At 35.3% G+C, this 16,226-nt stretch overlaps 1 protein-coding gene across 1 annotated transcript in view; it reads left to right on the top strand.

The window, feature by feature from the left end:
• Positions 1 to 16,226, top strand: part of Lgr1 (Leucine-rich repeat-containing G protein-coupled receptor 1) — a 423,583-nt gene that overhangs the window by 356,696 nt on the left and 50,661 nt on the right. Inside the window, exon 10 of the mRNA XM_017624060.1 lies at positions 630 to 858. Coding sequence (XP_017479549.1) covers positions 630 to 858 — 229 coding nt within the window. The remainder of the gene's footprint in view (positions 1 to 629; positions 859 to 16,226) is intronic.

The raw sequence follows: 16,226 nt of genomic DNA, 5'->3' as shown, positions 1-16,226 counted from the left end.
GTGTGTATATATATTTGTATGCAAGAGATAAACGCATTGATCTCTTATTTCAGTATGTATTATAATTTATGTTATGATAAGCAGCAATCTTCGTACTCAGGCAACAAGATCGCAGAGAATTTCGATTGCTTTGCTTATCATACATTTGACATAGTAGTGGACTGTATACATATACGTAAATATTTTCTGTATGTAAATAAGTATGTTTTGTTTCTTGCATTGCATGTGCAGACAAAACGATCCTTTTCTAAATACATGTTCATATGGATGAGTATATGTTATTGTCTAAGTAGGTACATACATATGCACGTATTTTTTATGTTAAATTTTATTACCCTGGCAGATATGTACTCATGTTCAAAGATGTTTGAACAATGTACGAAAACAATCAACGATAAACAATAAACCTGTTTAACTGAACGGAGATTATTGAATGAAAATATTGTAATAAGTAGATAAAACTTCATTTATTTAGCATATTTTAGAGCTTATTTTGGTTACATATCGACCTTTTTGTAGCGCATATTTTCAGGGTTGTCTGGCATATTTTTTCCAGCCCTGATAATCACTTATTACGTACATATCAAGGTATGCTTGCATATACATGTTTGTTTGATGAACCGTTTCAGGTGCTGGATGCAAAGTCGCTGGCTTTCTGACTGTCTTCGCAAGTCACTTGTCGGTCTTCACACTGACGGTTATCACCATTGAACGTTGGATGGCTATTACACGGGCAATGCACTTGAATAAACGCATTAAGCTTCGCGCCGCCGGCTTTATCATGGCCGCTGGGTGGATCTACTCGATTGTCATGTCATTGCTGCCGCTGTTTGGCATTAGCAACTACTCTTCGACAAGGTGAGTACCACCGCGGGGCAGTTTTACTTGGAAGTAGTATCGAAATAAAGTATCGATACCCGAAAAATATCGGACTTAAAGTTTGGCTATGAAGGTATTCCTTATAAACTAAATAAATTAAACTTCGTTTTTGTTTTTAATGTCAAAAGTTAACACTTATCAGGGAATCCTAAACTTCAAACTTTCATCCCAATTCTGAATACCCCCGGGGAGTTTGTTCTCCGGCAATTTATTTCTCCCAAAAAAGAAATCCTCCAATAATTAACCCCCAGGGAGTAGCATTTTCCCTGAAAATTTGGGAGGAGGAAATTCGAACTTCGAAGGAGCTGTTTGACACATTTTTGACAGCTCAACTCCACCATTTAGGCTGCGTTTCTTTATACATTCCGGATAATCCCATTTCACAGCCGGAATAAACAGAATACGTTTGAAATATACGTTAACATATCATCAGGAACGTTCTGGAGAATAAGTAAACAAAAAAGTTTATTCCAAACGTTCAGAATGAATAAAGAAATGCAGTATTAAAGTAAAAAATCCTCAGTGAAAAGAGAAAACCTCCTAGGGAGTTTCTGTTCAGAATCGGCCTGTATATGTTTTATGATGAATGGTAATTAAAGAAAAGATTACAAGAAAGATAATCTCGTTTAAGAAAAAAATTGCTCATAAAATATTTCTGATAAAAAGTCTTTTATTGTACTTCCCAAGAATATAAGTTTTTTAAAAGATTTCAGTGCAGTGGAAATACACTATTATCTACAAAAATTATGAGCCAAAGATTTAAATACGATGGTTTCAAAAATGACTCTTTATTACTTCACCGCCGATAAGTCTCCCCTCGTTTCTTTTGAAGACGCTGGAGAGGCTGATCGATCTGTATTTAAGGAGCGGTATCCTCAGGGAGCGCCTTTCCTTGGATCAGCATGCTTATTGCAAGGGCAGGTCAGTCGAAATGGCCTTACACATGGTCGTTGAAAATATTGAGCAATCCTTTTAGCAGATGGAATTTGCGGTCGGTGCCTTCTTTGATATCGAGGGGGCTTTTAACAATGTTTTGCCTGAGGCTGTAGTTAACTCCCTAAATAAGGTAGGGGTCGGAGCCGACCTTGTCAGGTTTATTTACCGCTTGCTTTACAATAGAACTGTCGCGGCAGAGTGGGGCAGCGCTTCAATCCAAATTGCCATCTTCCCTCAATGGGTGGTCTTCCTCTAAAGCTCTCTGACAGGGTGAAGTACTTGGGCTTGATCATTAACAGTAAGCTTTCCTGGAAGCCTAACGTGGAGGAACGAGTCAAGAAGGCTGTATTGTTGCAGAGGGGCCATTGGCAAGCACTGGGGCCTCTCGCCGAAGGTAGTCCATTGGCTTTATGAAACTATAATCAAGCCAATCTTATTATATGGGGTACTCGTCTGGTGGAACGCGCCTAATGCCATGTTAAAAAATAAATAAGTAAATAAATGTTGTGCCTATAGATATAGCTGGCAGGGTTGCCGCTGCGCGTGCCGCAGTAAGGCTAAGAGGGGTGGGGTTCAAGTTCACCTCAAGCTATGGGCACTCCAGAATTCTAAGAGACTTCGGGTTCCTACCGACTCGGACAGACCACTGCACGCCGGTTCTGGGTCCGAATGACTCTTTTACCACCCACATTCCGGCGAGGGGAGACTGGGAGGGGTGCAGTATCTGGAATCTAGGACCTGTAAACTTATTTACAGATAGATCGAAGCTGGAAGGGAAGGTGGGCAGAGGTGTCTTGTGCGAATAGCTCTCCATCAACCTGAAATTTAGGTTAACGTATCACTGTAGTTTTTTCCAGGCTGAGGTGGCCGCGATAAATGAGGCTTCGGATTGGTTGCTCTCTAGTGTAACATCGGTTAAGGAGGTAAATATTTGTTCTGATAGCCAAGCAGCCATCACGGCTCTTGGTTCCCTGACGGTGCCTTCGAAAACGGTGAGGGAGTTTTCGACTTCCCTATCGACCGCATCCGATTATTTTGCTATTAAGCTTATTTGGGTTCCAGGTCACAGCGAAATTGCTGGCAACTGCACGGGTGATGAGCTTGCAAGACAGGGAACCCTCGAGGAATTACTTTCAGATAGAGAGAGTCTGGGGGCTCCCCTGACCTCGTGTGTTCTGCTTCTGGACAGATGGGTGTTTAGTCAGCTCAGCAAGTGCTGGGCGAAGGCCTTGGAGTGCAAGGTGGCCAAGTTTTTCTGGCCACGGGTGGACCGGGGGCGGTCTGGGGAGCTCTTGAGAATAAGCAAGCTGCATCTCTCACTATTGGTGGGAGTGCTTACTGGTCACTGTGTGATTGGTAACCGAAATTATCGACCTTTCTGATGATGATGACGATGACCAAGATATTAGAGAGAGCGGTGATGTTGATCCACAGCCGCCTGCTAAACGACAACTGGCCAAATCATTAATTTAATTTATTTAATTTTTTTTACTTAAAACTTTTCATAACTAACATTTCAATATTATATTTTTTTCCATATTTTTTTAATTTCTTTTTTAATGTTTCTTCAAAACCAACACTGAAAAAATTGGTACATAAGAAATGAGAAGTAAATTAATATTAATCTGGAAAACGCAAGATTTGTATTATGATTGTTTTCTTTTCAAATGAAATTTAATGAAGATACTGAGAAGCATATTATAGATCAAACAGAAAGCAAAAAAGACTTAGTTTTGTGGAAAATATGTTCAAAAAGCTTGAAAAAAAAATCCAACATTTTGCTTCATAAGAACTACAAAAATTTTCTAAATCAATTTTTTTTAATTTTAATTGTTGCACAGGTCTCTAGCAATAATTTGGCTTAAACAGATTGAAAGAATATCAATTAGTCGATGAGTTATAGCCAAAAAACCATATAAACAATATGCTGAACATCGGCATTTGACTGCAAAGTTCGAAAGTCGATTAAAAAAAAATTCGAACTAACATAAACAAACGCCGCGATACGGGTCTTCTAATTTAGCCTCTATTTTCACCCCTCACTCTCAGAATCGACCGAACTTTTGCTAACCTGAATTTGTTCCACAGTGTTATCGTGGAATGCTAAGTTTTGTATTTGAAGGGAAAAATTCGCCAAAAATCGCCAAATTGGCGCGAAATCACCAAATCTGGACACTCTGGTTGCAAGTCTATTCATTTGCTCAGTCGATACTTTTGAACGATACCGATTTAAAAATAGCGTACAACAGCCTAAAATATGGAAGCTCAAGGAAGTATCGTCTAAAAAATGTCAAATGTAGGGGAGAAAATAGAGCATTTAATGTTGAGGAAAATATATATATAGGAGTACCTGGCGAGGTACGAATAGCAATAACGCGGCTGAAATACAACAAAGCTGTTGGAGCTGACAGCCTACCAGCTGAGGTACTCAAGTACGGTGGCGCGGAGTTTAGACCTGGAAAACACTCACCCTTTTTGTCGACTTAAAGCCGCTTTCGACATCACTAAAAGGAGTTGCAGGAGTTGCCTGTACGCCGCTATATCTGAAATTGGCATCCCTGTCAAACTGATATGACGGTGCAAAATGGCGTTGAGCAGTACCACCAGCTCCGTGAGAATTGGGACAGATATATCCGAGCCGTTCGCCACCAAACGGGGTTTCAGGCAGGGCGACTCCCTTACATGTGACTTCTTTAATCTGACGTTGGAGAAGATAATAAGAGCTGAAAACTGAACCGGTCAGGAACAATTGTTATAAGATCGTGCATATGCCGATGACATCGATATCATCGGTAACAAAAACCGCGAAGTCTGTTCTTCCTTTTCCTAGTTGGATAAGGAAGCAAAGCGAATGGATCTGGTGGTAAAGGAGGACAGAACGAAGTACCCCCTGTCATCAAATAAACTGTCAGCGCATTCGCGCCTTGGCACCCACGTCACTGTTGACAGTTATAATTTCGAGAAAGTAGGGAATTTCGTTTACTTGGGAATCAGCATTAACACCGGCAATAATGTCAGTATAGAAATCGAACGCACTGGACTGGGTAGGCAATTCAGAAGTAAATTTCTCTCGCGACGCACGAAAACCACACTCTATGAGTTATTCATTATGGCCGTGTTGGTATATGGCGCGGAAGCATGGATAATGGCAACATCCGATGAGGCGGCTCTTGGAGTATTCGAGAGAAAGATTTTGCGGAAGATTTACGAGCCTTTACGCTTTGGCGATGGCGAGAACCGCAGACGATGGCATGATGAGCTCTATGAACTTTACAACGACATAGACATAGTGCAGCGAATTAAAATACAGCGCTTAGGCGGTTACAGCGCCAAACAAGAAAAAAAAGAAAATAATAAATTTATGTATATACATTTCCCGTATAGGTTTTCTACAGTTATGCGATAAAAACTGTGATGGGGTTTCTCTAAAAATTCTTACAGAGTGCAGCTATAGAGTTCATTTAAGTTTTATTTAAAACGTTTGTTTCAGGTTTATTTATAGTTACTTTTAAATTTCTATGTGAGACTGCATTTTTAATAAATGCTTACATAAACAAGTAATTTTTAAGCAAAACACATAACCGACTTCAATTCTCATATAAGAATTTAAGACTATCGTTAATCTCTTCATGATCCAATGACCAGATTTAAACCAAATTAAAATGGGACCACCTGCAACACCTTTCCTTTAAAAAAAGAATTATAGTAACATATTATTGTGTAGTGTATTTTATTGTTATAAACTGAATAAAAAATATAACCACATAACCGGATAATCAGGCAAGCGTGAACAACCTCAATCTGTTTTCACTTATTTTACGACAAATGCGATTGAATTTGACATAATGAAAACAAGCCGTATGATACCTCGATGGTGGGAGTTCGGGCTACGCCGCAATGGACACTTTTGTAGAGCATTCAATTCAGAAGAAATCCCATCATTGACCAAGATTATACCTTTTCCCACAAAATTTCGAGGTGGTAGTAAAAAACCAAAATAGTCGTCGAAAGAAAGCACCCTAATGTACATGGGTAATTTTCAAACAAAGTGTACATGGCAAGTATTTACCGACATGAACAACTGTTTTCCAGAATGTCACTTTTTTAAAAGTAAGTTAAAGGATCAAATAAATTTGGAAACTGTTTGAAAAAAGAATACCAACTATAAGCATTGTACTGATTTTTAACTTTAAATGCATGGTTTTTAAAGATTTGTATATCACCCTGAATCTCATATATCACATAATCCAATGTTTAAGTTTTTTCCACCTTCTTCATGATATTTCCCATGGTCTCATGTCATGGTTTTTCTTGGGAGGCAGGCTTTTTGTTTGATCTTTCTTCGGCAACAATTTCCCATATATGTTTACACGAGATTTGGATTTATCCAGTCGCCCAATCGACATGTTTGAGGTATCGTTGGAAAGGTCTTGCAGAGTGTGTTCAGAAAACGTTTTTAATTTCCATAAATGATTATCCGAATTCTTAGAAATTAGTGTTGCGAAACAAAAAACGTTTTTTGGCTTTTGTCGGTTTAAGGGGGCAAATATGTTGGGTGTATATTTATTATATTCTATAGGTCAATACCTTTCTAACGATGCTTTGCGATGTGTGTAGCGTCTGTACGTACATTCATTTGATTTTTTCAAACTTTGAGGAATTAAAGTACAAAAAAAACTTGTATGCCTTTGTGGGCGTGGCTGGTGCGAGATATTCAAAAAAAGGAAATTTTTTAAGCTACCACTGAGGCCGCACTACTCATTCTATACCATTGATTTGGATATCAGTTGAAAGGCCTTAAAACCAGCTATCTTACGTTGTCTTTTTTTATGAAATATAAATATATGATAACGTTATCGCCTGAAAAATCGGGCTGCAGAAAATATAGATTTCGGGCATTTCCTCAAAAACTGGTCAGTCGATTTTATTCTTGGCTTCCTCAAGTATAGTCCAAAACCTTAGCTTTCAGTTGGTATATGGCTTATATCTGGGAAAACTCTTGTGGAGACATTGCGATTCAAATTGAAAAAAGTCGCTCCAAATAGCGACAAATGGTTAAAAATTAACATATTCGTCTAATTTGGTTACTTTAAGTTAAGACCATAACATACCCAATTCTCCGAAAAAAAACTGTTCAATCCCCGATTGGTACCTAAACTGCAATTGCCTGCAAATCAGGGGAATTTCCCGCGAGTTTACTTCCATACATGCGATACATAATTTGTAGGGTGTGTATATCGACAGGCGTGCCTTGTTAAACTCGGCCAAAATCGTTTAAGCGGTTACAGCACCAAATAAGAAGAAGCATGTCGCTTTCTGATTTTAATAAAAATCTTTTTATTTTTGCTGGTTTCTTGGTTTTCATATAAATAAGTATATATTCTTCATATACATAAGCATATGGGCAAATCTAAAAAATATGTACACTCTCCAAAAAAAATTTTAATTTTCAAATTCGTAATCTCGTAATAAATCGATTAATACAAATGTAATTCATTTTCACCAAGTGCTTCAAAAGTTAGACGAGGAATAAACATGAAATAGAAAACAAAAGAATAAGCTGGGTACAAAGTTGTAATGTAATTACTCAGATATGTGTTTTTGCGCTATAACTCTAATTTCATATCTGAATAATAAATTGTATGCGTGCTATATGTTAAAATGAACCTATACTAAATTTTTACCTGCTTAATTGGAGGAGTTACAATGCAAAACAACGTCTCTGGACAATCAGTTGTATGGGAGCTAGATTTTAGAGTGAACCGATTTCGACGATTTTATGAGGTAGTGAAGGAAATATTAAACAACAAGCGTGTAAAATATCTTCAAAACTGAGGGAGTTTTTTTATAAAATAGTTAAAATTTAACCAAAGTTTCAAGTACCGCTATCTCCAAAAGTGGAGACAATCAGGCAAAACTGGGGACGCCATTGAATTTAAAAGGCTCCAATTAAGTAAGAGCAACTATCAGAACCTTTGTCGAAAAAAGTTTGATTTGATACCACGCTCGAAATATTCTGACTACAAGAAGGAGCATAATTAAAAGTACTAAATCGGGGTTTTTACACACTTCTAGAGAACATTTTTTAAGCATTTTACAGGTATATGCAACGTTATAAGGACTAGTAGTTATAAAAATATTTAGATCGTTTCGACGTATTTTCCAAATGTGCCTTCAATTAAGATATTTTTGAAATAAAAATTACGCTCAAGATCGCAGAATATTTTATCTTTAAAAGTTGGTTTATTCTGAAACCACACCTCTTGCTAAGGTGTCAAATTATTCGTAATTGTTTGTAAAATACAATACTTAAAAAGTTCTTAAAATTAAATGCTTCAAAAACTATACGCGATAAACCGAAAATCTTCAAAATGGTAAAATGTGGAGTTACAGACTTTGAGATACTTGCCATTTCGTTATTTTTTCATGCACACTTTTCTTACCTACTACATATGAAGTATACACATAAGTGTTAAATGCCCATTAAATTTCAAATCAGAATATGGTGTACTTCAAAAGGTATGAAATAAATAATTTTGGCCCTCTTAAAAATTACGTAAAAAATTCACTTGTTTTCATTATTTTTTTTTTAATTTAAACACATATAATTCAAAAGTTATGCAGCAAATTGATCAAAATTTTTTTTGAGGCTTCAAGTATAAGCCAATGAATTATATCCAAAAGCAACCAGCTTGATATACATAGTTTCCAACAGTGAAAATAAAGCTAAATAACACCAAGGTTACGTGTTTTTTAGATTTGCCCATATACATACATTAGGGTATGTGATTTTTGAGAAACTTTTTTTTCAACTAAAAAACAGGCTAAAAACTTTCGAAAAGGTGAAAAAAGAGCCTCTAAAAATTCGAGCTCTTAATATTATCATTAATTGGTGCCTGTTCCTAACTTTCCATTTCCCATTTAAATAACATGGAAAAAAAAATTTGGGTTTTTCTTTTTCTTGTAGCTTGACATTTAAGCATTGTGCAAAAAGGACCTGAAAAATTATATTTGTAGGAAATGAACGCTCTACAAAAAAGTTTTTATCATATATGTAATACTTCTATATTGCTAGTACATTCAAAGTACATTCCCCAACATCAGAGTGCCGAAATATTAAACAAGAAAGAGAGATCCGATAAGAGAATGTACTGAAAATGACATTTTTACTTTTCAAAATTCAGGAGCGGTTTCACAAATTTTCATTTAAAAACAACTCTTATGAAAAATTAACAAAAAATAAAATTTTTGTAAATCTATGAGAAGCGCTGCGGCCGTTCGTGGTGGCAGAGGATAAAAAATTCCAGTTAGAGAAGGACTTGGCAGCAGTTGGCATTTCCAATTGGCGTCAATCAGCATGGAAGGGAATCGAACAACATGCTTTATTGGCCAACATATTCGGCCAACATATAAAATACCATACCGCTTTATGTGTAAATAAGTTTTGTCTTTGTTAGGAAAAGATCTTCTATATTCCAATTTTTCAGATTTCCAAATAACGAGTGTAGTAGTACGAAAGTTATCGCGTGTAAACCTAGTGTAAGTGATGTAAGTTAGCGAACACACCTCTGAAACGAGTGTATGTATGTATTCAAGCAAGGCCATTGTATATATCTCTCGCTCCAACTCTTAGTAAACCATAAGATCTAGTTTTAAAGATTGTCGTTTATATATTGTATTCCATTATTAGTAGTAAAAACATGTAATGTACCCACTCTAACTTATAGTAAACCATAGAATTTAAAAAATTGACAGTATGCCTTAGCTGCAAACTAAAAAGATGAAAAACGAAAGGCAGAATAAAACCGACCGTGTAAGCGACCAGCCGCGTTCTAGAATTTTGACCTAAAGTTTCAGAGTTTTCACGAGGAGCATCGGAGAAATTCGTCATACCGAGCCCTAACCGCTAAAATAATGTATATATATATATTTTTTTAAATTACTTTTTGTTGCAGGTGCTCTAAGAGGCATTTACCCATCAAAATTAAATTTTGAAAAAAGTTGTATTCATTTTCGCGGCTAGGGCTCGATATACATTTCAGCGGGAAGGAAACATGAGACCGTCAAATTTGTGTTTGTTTGTTGAATTCCCTGAACCGGCCCTGTTATGATATGGCACTTCATTCTATGTAGTAGTCATATATGTAATACTTCTATATTGCTAGTACAATATGATCACAATGTGTTTTCAATTCGAAATCAAAGAAAGACAGCCTATGAAAATTTTTGTGATTGTAGAAGTATACGCGTATATTTGTAAACTACTACATAGAATGAAGTGCCATATCATAACAGGGGCGGTTCAGAGAATTAAACAAAAAATTTAAATTTTTACGGTGTCATGTTTCCTTCAAACCGCAGTTAACTCAAACGAATTTTGTTCAAAATTAAATTTTGATGCATAAACGCTCTTAGGCTGTCTTTGAACCTGTGCGGAGTTGACTTGATAACTTGAAGAACGCATGGACGGGCCATAATTCGAATATGATGTGTATTTACTGCTATCACCGCTAAAAGTGCAAATAAATTCTCGACATACACCCTAAAGTCCAAACATACGCCACAAAAGAAAATTAAATTACCAATTTCTCATTAGCGGGGCGCTTCGGAATCGAAGCATTCAACTTTGCGCCTATATTCATAGTTTGAATCGGCATTTCGGCGAAAATTTGCTTTCGTTTTCTAAATATTTACTCTCTGTCAGATTTTTGTTCATCTAGACTCTAGGTCCTAGAGTATTTCTTCTTCAAGAAGTAAGTTTTGAAAAAAAATCCTAAATTTTTTGCGGTTAGGGCTCGATATGTCGACTTTTTTCGAAGCTCTTCGTTGTTTCGATATCCGAAAAATTGGAAAATAGGTGTTTTTCCTAACTAATGGCGTTTTCTTTTCAACCGAAATATGTTGCCTTCTCAGTGCCCTCTACGCACAAATACTAAGGAGAGGGCATTGAAAAGGAAACAGTTTTTGTAGAAAAGAAAACGCCATAAGACAAAACTTATTTACACATGCTGTACAAGCTGTGTGGCATATAATAGTTGACCGAATCCAATAAAGCACGCTATTCGTTTCTGTTCTGAGCTTATTGACGCCAACTGGAAATGCCAACTGATGCCAAGTCCTTTTGTAACTGCTACCTTTATCCTCTGCCACCACAGCGGCTGCGGTGTTTCTCATAGATATACAAATATTGTATTTTTATTACCTTCCTTTTATTAACTCGGGATGTAACTATGTAATATTGATGGGCCTAAAAGATGCAGCGATTTCTATTCACAAGTTACATACCTGATGACAGTACGAATGGCAATTATAATAGGGAGGTTTTAGTTTTTAAAACTATATTTTTATTTGTTAATTTTTCATGTGAATTATTTTTCAATAAGAATTTGTTAAACCGCTCCTGAATGTAGAAAAGTAATAACGTCAGGTTGAGTACATTCTCTTATCGGATCTCTCTTTCTTTTCTGAATATATCGACACTCTGATGTTGGGGAATGTACTTTGAATTTATTAGCATTATAGAAGTACTACATATATGGTAGTAGTATACAATTATACACGTATACTTCCACAATCACAAAAATTTTCATAGGCTGTCTTTCTTTGATTTCAAATGAAAAACTCATTGCGATCATATTGTACTAGCAATATAGAAGTATTACATATATGGTTTTTATTAATTTTTTTTTTACAGAGTGAGCCGTTCGGAAGATATTCAAACTTAAAGTTGCAAATGTATGAAATTATGACTTTTATTCTACTAATTATTATTTTTAATCAGAAAACTGGTTTTTGAGCTCTAATATTTTTAAAAAACCAAAAAAAAAAAAAAAATTACGTCTCAGATATTATTTTATTATACCTTTCATGAGCATGAAATGGTATTATAACTTTGGTCCGATGTTTGTAAGTACCAGAACAAAAAGAGATAGACCCATGAAAATGTATACTTATATGATCAGAACGTCGAGCTGAGTTGATTTAGCCATGTCCGTCTGTCCGTCTGTCCGTCTGTCCGTCTGTCTGTCTGTTTGTATGCAATCTAGTCTCTCAGTTTTCGAGATATCCGGATCAAATTTGGTAGGTGGGTGTATTTTTATAATGTATTAATCATTTGTCGGAACCGGAAGAATCGGACCACTATAACATATAGCTCCCATACAACTGATTGTTCAGATATGAGATTTTTCGTTATAACTTCTCCATTTATGCAGCTACGAACATGAAATTTTGCAGTACTTGCACCCATTATCAACAGAATACTTACAGTGAAAATTACAAAGATCGGGTCACTATAACCTATAGCTCCCATACAACTGATTGTTCAGATATGAGATTTTTCGTTATAATTCATCCATTTATGTAGCTAGGACCATGAAATTTCGCGCTGTTTTCACTCATTATCAGCAGAAGACTTACAGTGAAAATAACGAAGATCGGGTCACTATAACCTGCAGCCCCCATACAACTGATTGTTCAGATATGAGGTCTTTTATCATAACTCCTCCATTTATGCAGCTAGGAACATGAAATTTCGCACCATTTTCACTCATTATTAACAGAATACTTACAGTGAAAATAACAAGGATCGGAGGACTACAACATATATCTTCCACACGTCTGATTGTTCAGATATGGGATTTTACTGTAAAACTCCTTTATTTGAACAGCTAAAACCGATAAATTTCGTAAGATATTTTATAAATAATAATACAAAGTCTACTGAGAAAATCGTCAAAATCTATGCTGTATAAGCTTTATCTCCTATAGCACTGATTGTTAAGATACCAGTTTTTGCCATATATCTCCTTTATGTACGAAACTAAACCCAATCACTTAGATTGGTGTCATATAAAGTATATCTTCCATACCTCTCATTGTTTAGATGCGATTTTTTATATAAGTATGTAACTCTATCGATGTATGCAGATGTATTCAAAAGCAGTAATCTGTCAAAGTAAAATTTGCAGATGTTCATGAAAGGTATGAAGCCTTCGGCACAGCCGAAGACAGCGCTGCTCTTACTTGTTATTTGATTAACTGTTAGACAAAATTAATTATGAACTAGGTTCAGTAAAATTATTATTTTATAGATAAAAAAAAAACTTTTCAACAATTAGAATACTAAAATTTTGAAACTTAATAGAAATTATAAGACCTTATCAGAATTAAATGATGTAACCATATTTGTTGAAGAGTTTTCTTATTACAATTTGGATATTTTCGTCGGTGCTCTTTTACCACTTGTAATAAATATTGAAATTGTTCCTCATCTTTAGCTAGACATCTACTATATTCTTCTGGCCACATTAGTACATCTTCATCCAGAAAGTCGTGCGGCAAACCAAATTTATCAAAAAGTTTCAATGATTGTTTTGAAACAAAGTTACTCATATTTTCGTTTAAAAATATTTCTGGTGAGTTCTTGTCTGCTGTGCGTCGTTTTTCAATAATTATAGTCATTTCCTGGCTCTTCTTCCTGGCAGCTAAATCTTATTTCAGATACCACAAATGATCGGATAGTTTTTTGATAGCAGCTAATGAGACAGAAAAATTTTGGTCTTGGTAGAGAACAAATTTTTGCTTTAGTTCTAAATCTTGTTTTGGAGCGAGAATTGCAGAAGTTGAGGCAAACCAAGCTTTGATGTAGAATAAAACAAAAAAATACAAATTTCTCTGAGATTTTTCGTTTCACGAGCTGTTAATTTAAATTCACTCCTAAACATGAATATTTTCAAACTAAAAATAGCTTTTGCCATCCACCTCGTTTGAAATGAGTTATCTGATTTGAAGTGTCATCGAGAAAAATTAAGATAATTCCAGGAGTTCCTTATAATCATACCGTGGATGACGCATACAAAAGTAAAATGACAAAAATTTTTCCTGTAAATAATTGTTGATAAATGTAAGTGAGTCGTGCTTTTCTTTCGTTAGAACCTTGGCGCCAATATCGTCAGCCACTGATCAATGGTATCCCACTTTTTCACTTTTTCAAAAATCTCAAAAAATTGATAAATTTGGACCAGAAGCAACTAGTCAGTAATTTTCAAAAACTGCCCGTAAATCAAATTCTGAAATAGGGCGCTGCACATAGGGACGAATCGACAATATAGGACGACAAAAAATATTTACCCCATATGTATTTGACAGGTTTCAATGAATTTTGGTATTTAGGGATTTCTATCATCACTGATTTCGAATAATAAATTAAATTTCCAAAATTCACAATGGCGGATCCAATATGGCAGACGATTTCTTAAAAAATATCTATATTTTTATGACGCTTGGTGTCCACAGATTTCGTTGTCACTGATTTCGAAATTAATATTCAATTTTCAAAAATGAAAATGGCGGATCCAATATGGCGGACGATTTGATCAAAAATGTGTAAATTTATATGAAGCTTGATATTTACTCCATATGTATTTGATAGATTTCAATGAAATTTGGTATTTAGGGATTTTCGTCGTCATTAAATTCGAATATTAAATAAAATTTCCAAAATTCAAAATGGCGGATCCAATATGTCGGACGATTTATTAAAAAATTTATAGATTATTACGAAGCTTGGCATCCAGAGCTTTTCGTCGTCATTGATTTCGAAATTGAAAATGGACAAAATCAGACAATAACCGCGCCTACCTCCCATATAACGGAAATTTTCAGAAACACGAAAACTGCGATATTTTAGTAACTACTGAACATTATTTACTAAAAAGTTAATATTTACAATAATTTTTAGACGAAAAATAAGAATATTATAAATTTTTGAAAAATGGGCATAGCGCCCACTGTATATCTTGGTAACCAATTTCTTCCAAACTTGGCAAAGTTGTGCCTTGGTACAGCATATCAAATGGCCGAAAATTTTTTAAATCATACAATAACCACGCCCGCATCCTATATAACGGTAATTTAGAGAAATGCGAANGCCCACTGTATATCTTGGTAACCAATTTCTTCCAAACTTGGCAAAGTTGTGCCTTGGTACAGCATATCAAATGGCCGAAAATTTTTTAAATCGGACAATAACCACGCCCGCATCCTATATAACGGTAATTTAGAGAAATGCGAAGTCTCCGATAAATCAGTAAATATTAAAGCTAATTTATTCAAAATTAGGCATGGCACCGCCCACTTATGATCACATATACGTATCTCGGTAACCGTTCCACCAATTTGTACCAAACTCGGTATGGTTATTGTGCTTGCCACATAAAAGCAAACCGTTGAAAATTATTGAAATCGGACTAAAATTACGGAGCTTTTCATATAACGTTAAATTTCAGGAATGCTTGAAACTTAAATATTTTGAAATTTACGGACGCTAATTTACTCAAAATTGATACAGCCCGCCTTACCATGTAGCGGTCGCTTTCGGAAAGGTGAAAAACATATATTTAATACTTGCGCCGTGTATTTAATGTTCGGCCTCGCCCGAACTTAGACTTTCTTACTTGTTCCATTTCGTTTAGTTTTTAGAAAACTTATTGCTAAACGATAAATATAATAACACTATCAGCACATCTTTCAATTAGTCATTCAAAATACAGAAAAGAACTTTCAAGATAGTTGCCGATTTAAAGACTTTTGTCTCTCGAAAAACTGAGGTAAGTTGAAAGACAGATGCCAGAATTGGCCTCTTATTTTCTTGTATGTCTTTTAACAAACAGTTTCTAAAAATTTAATTAATATTTAAAAAAATCGATCAAAAAGACAATAAAATTCAATAAACAGTTTATAAAAATTTAACAAAAATAAAATAAAGAAATAAAAAAGGAAAAAGAAATGTTTCCTGCCCTAGGACTCGAACTCAGATCTCTCGAATGGCACGTAAGTGCTCAGCTCACTCGGCCATTGCGTCTGTTGAGCCAGGGCGCGCAAAATTATATAAATACTTATTTTCATATTTTATTTCAAACTAAACGAAAAAAGTGAGTGATGCCAAAAAAAATAAAGGGCCGCAACTGGGGTCATACTTAATTTTTTTTTTCATAATTTTTAACTCTGAGAGGAAACATTAATTAACAGATTTAACGATGATTAGTTAAATGCCTGTTAGAGCTAATTTAAGGAATGTTTCTGAGTACCGCTGTAAGTTTTTCCCACAAAATTTTGTATTACCTGGTATGAAACTTCCCCTTAAAATTCGCTGGCTCGAAATTGGTTTTAGACCCAAAGTTTCTTAAGCAAAGTTGCTCAGTCTGATCCGTAGAGCATTTTCCGCAGCTAAAACGATTATATCAGACAAAGAAGTGCGAAATAAAATAAAATCGTCTCAAAAAGTAACTTAATTATTATTATAATTTACGTATCAAATATTTATTTTTGGTTATTATCTTCTTTGAATTTGAGCGGGTTACAATAGAAAGCTGCTATAATAGGCGACTTGTGGCCCAGAATATTTATGA

Source organism: Rhagoletis zephyria, unplaced genomic scaffold, assembly GCF_001687245.7.
Source record: "Rhagoletis zephyria isolate East Lansing unplaced genomic scaffold, Rhagoletis_zephyria_1.1 Rzeph_scaffold_00056, whole genome shotgun sequence".
NCBI lineage: Eukaryota > Metazoa > Arthropoda > Insecta > Diptera > Tephritidae > Rhagoletis > Rhagoletis zephyria.
Note: the sequence above shows the minus strand (reverse complement) of the source record. Positions and strands in the feature narration are given on the sequence as shown.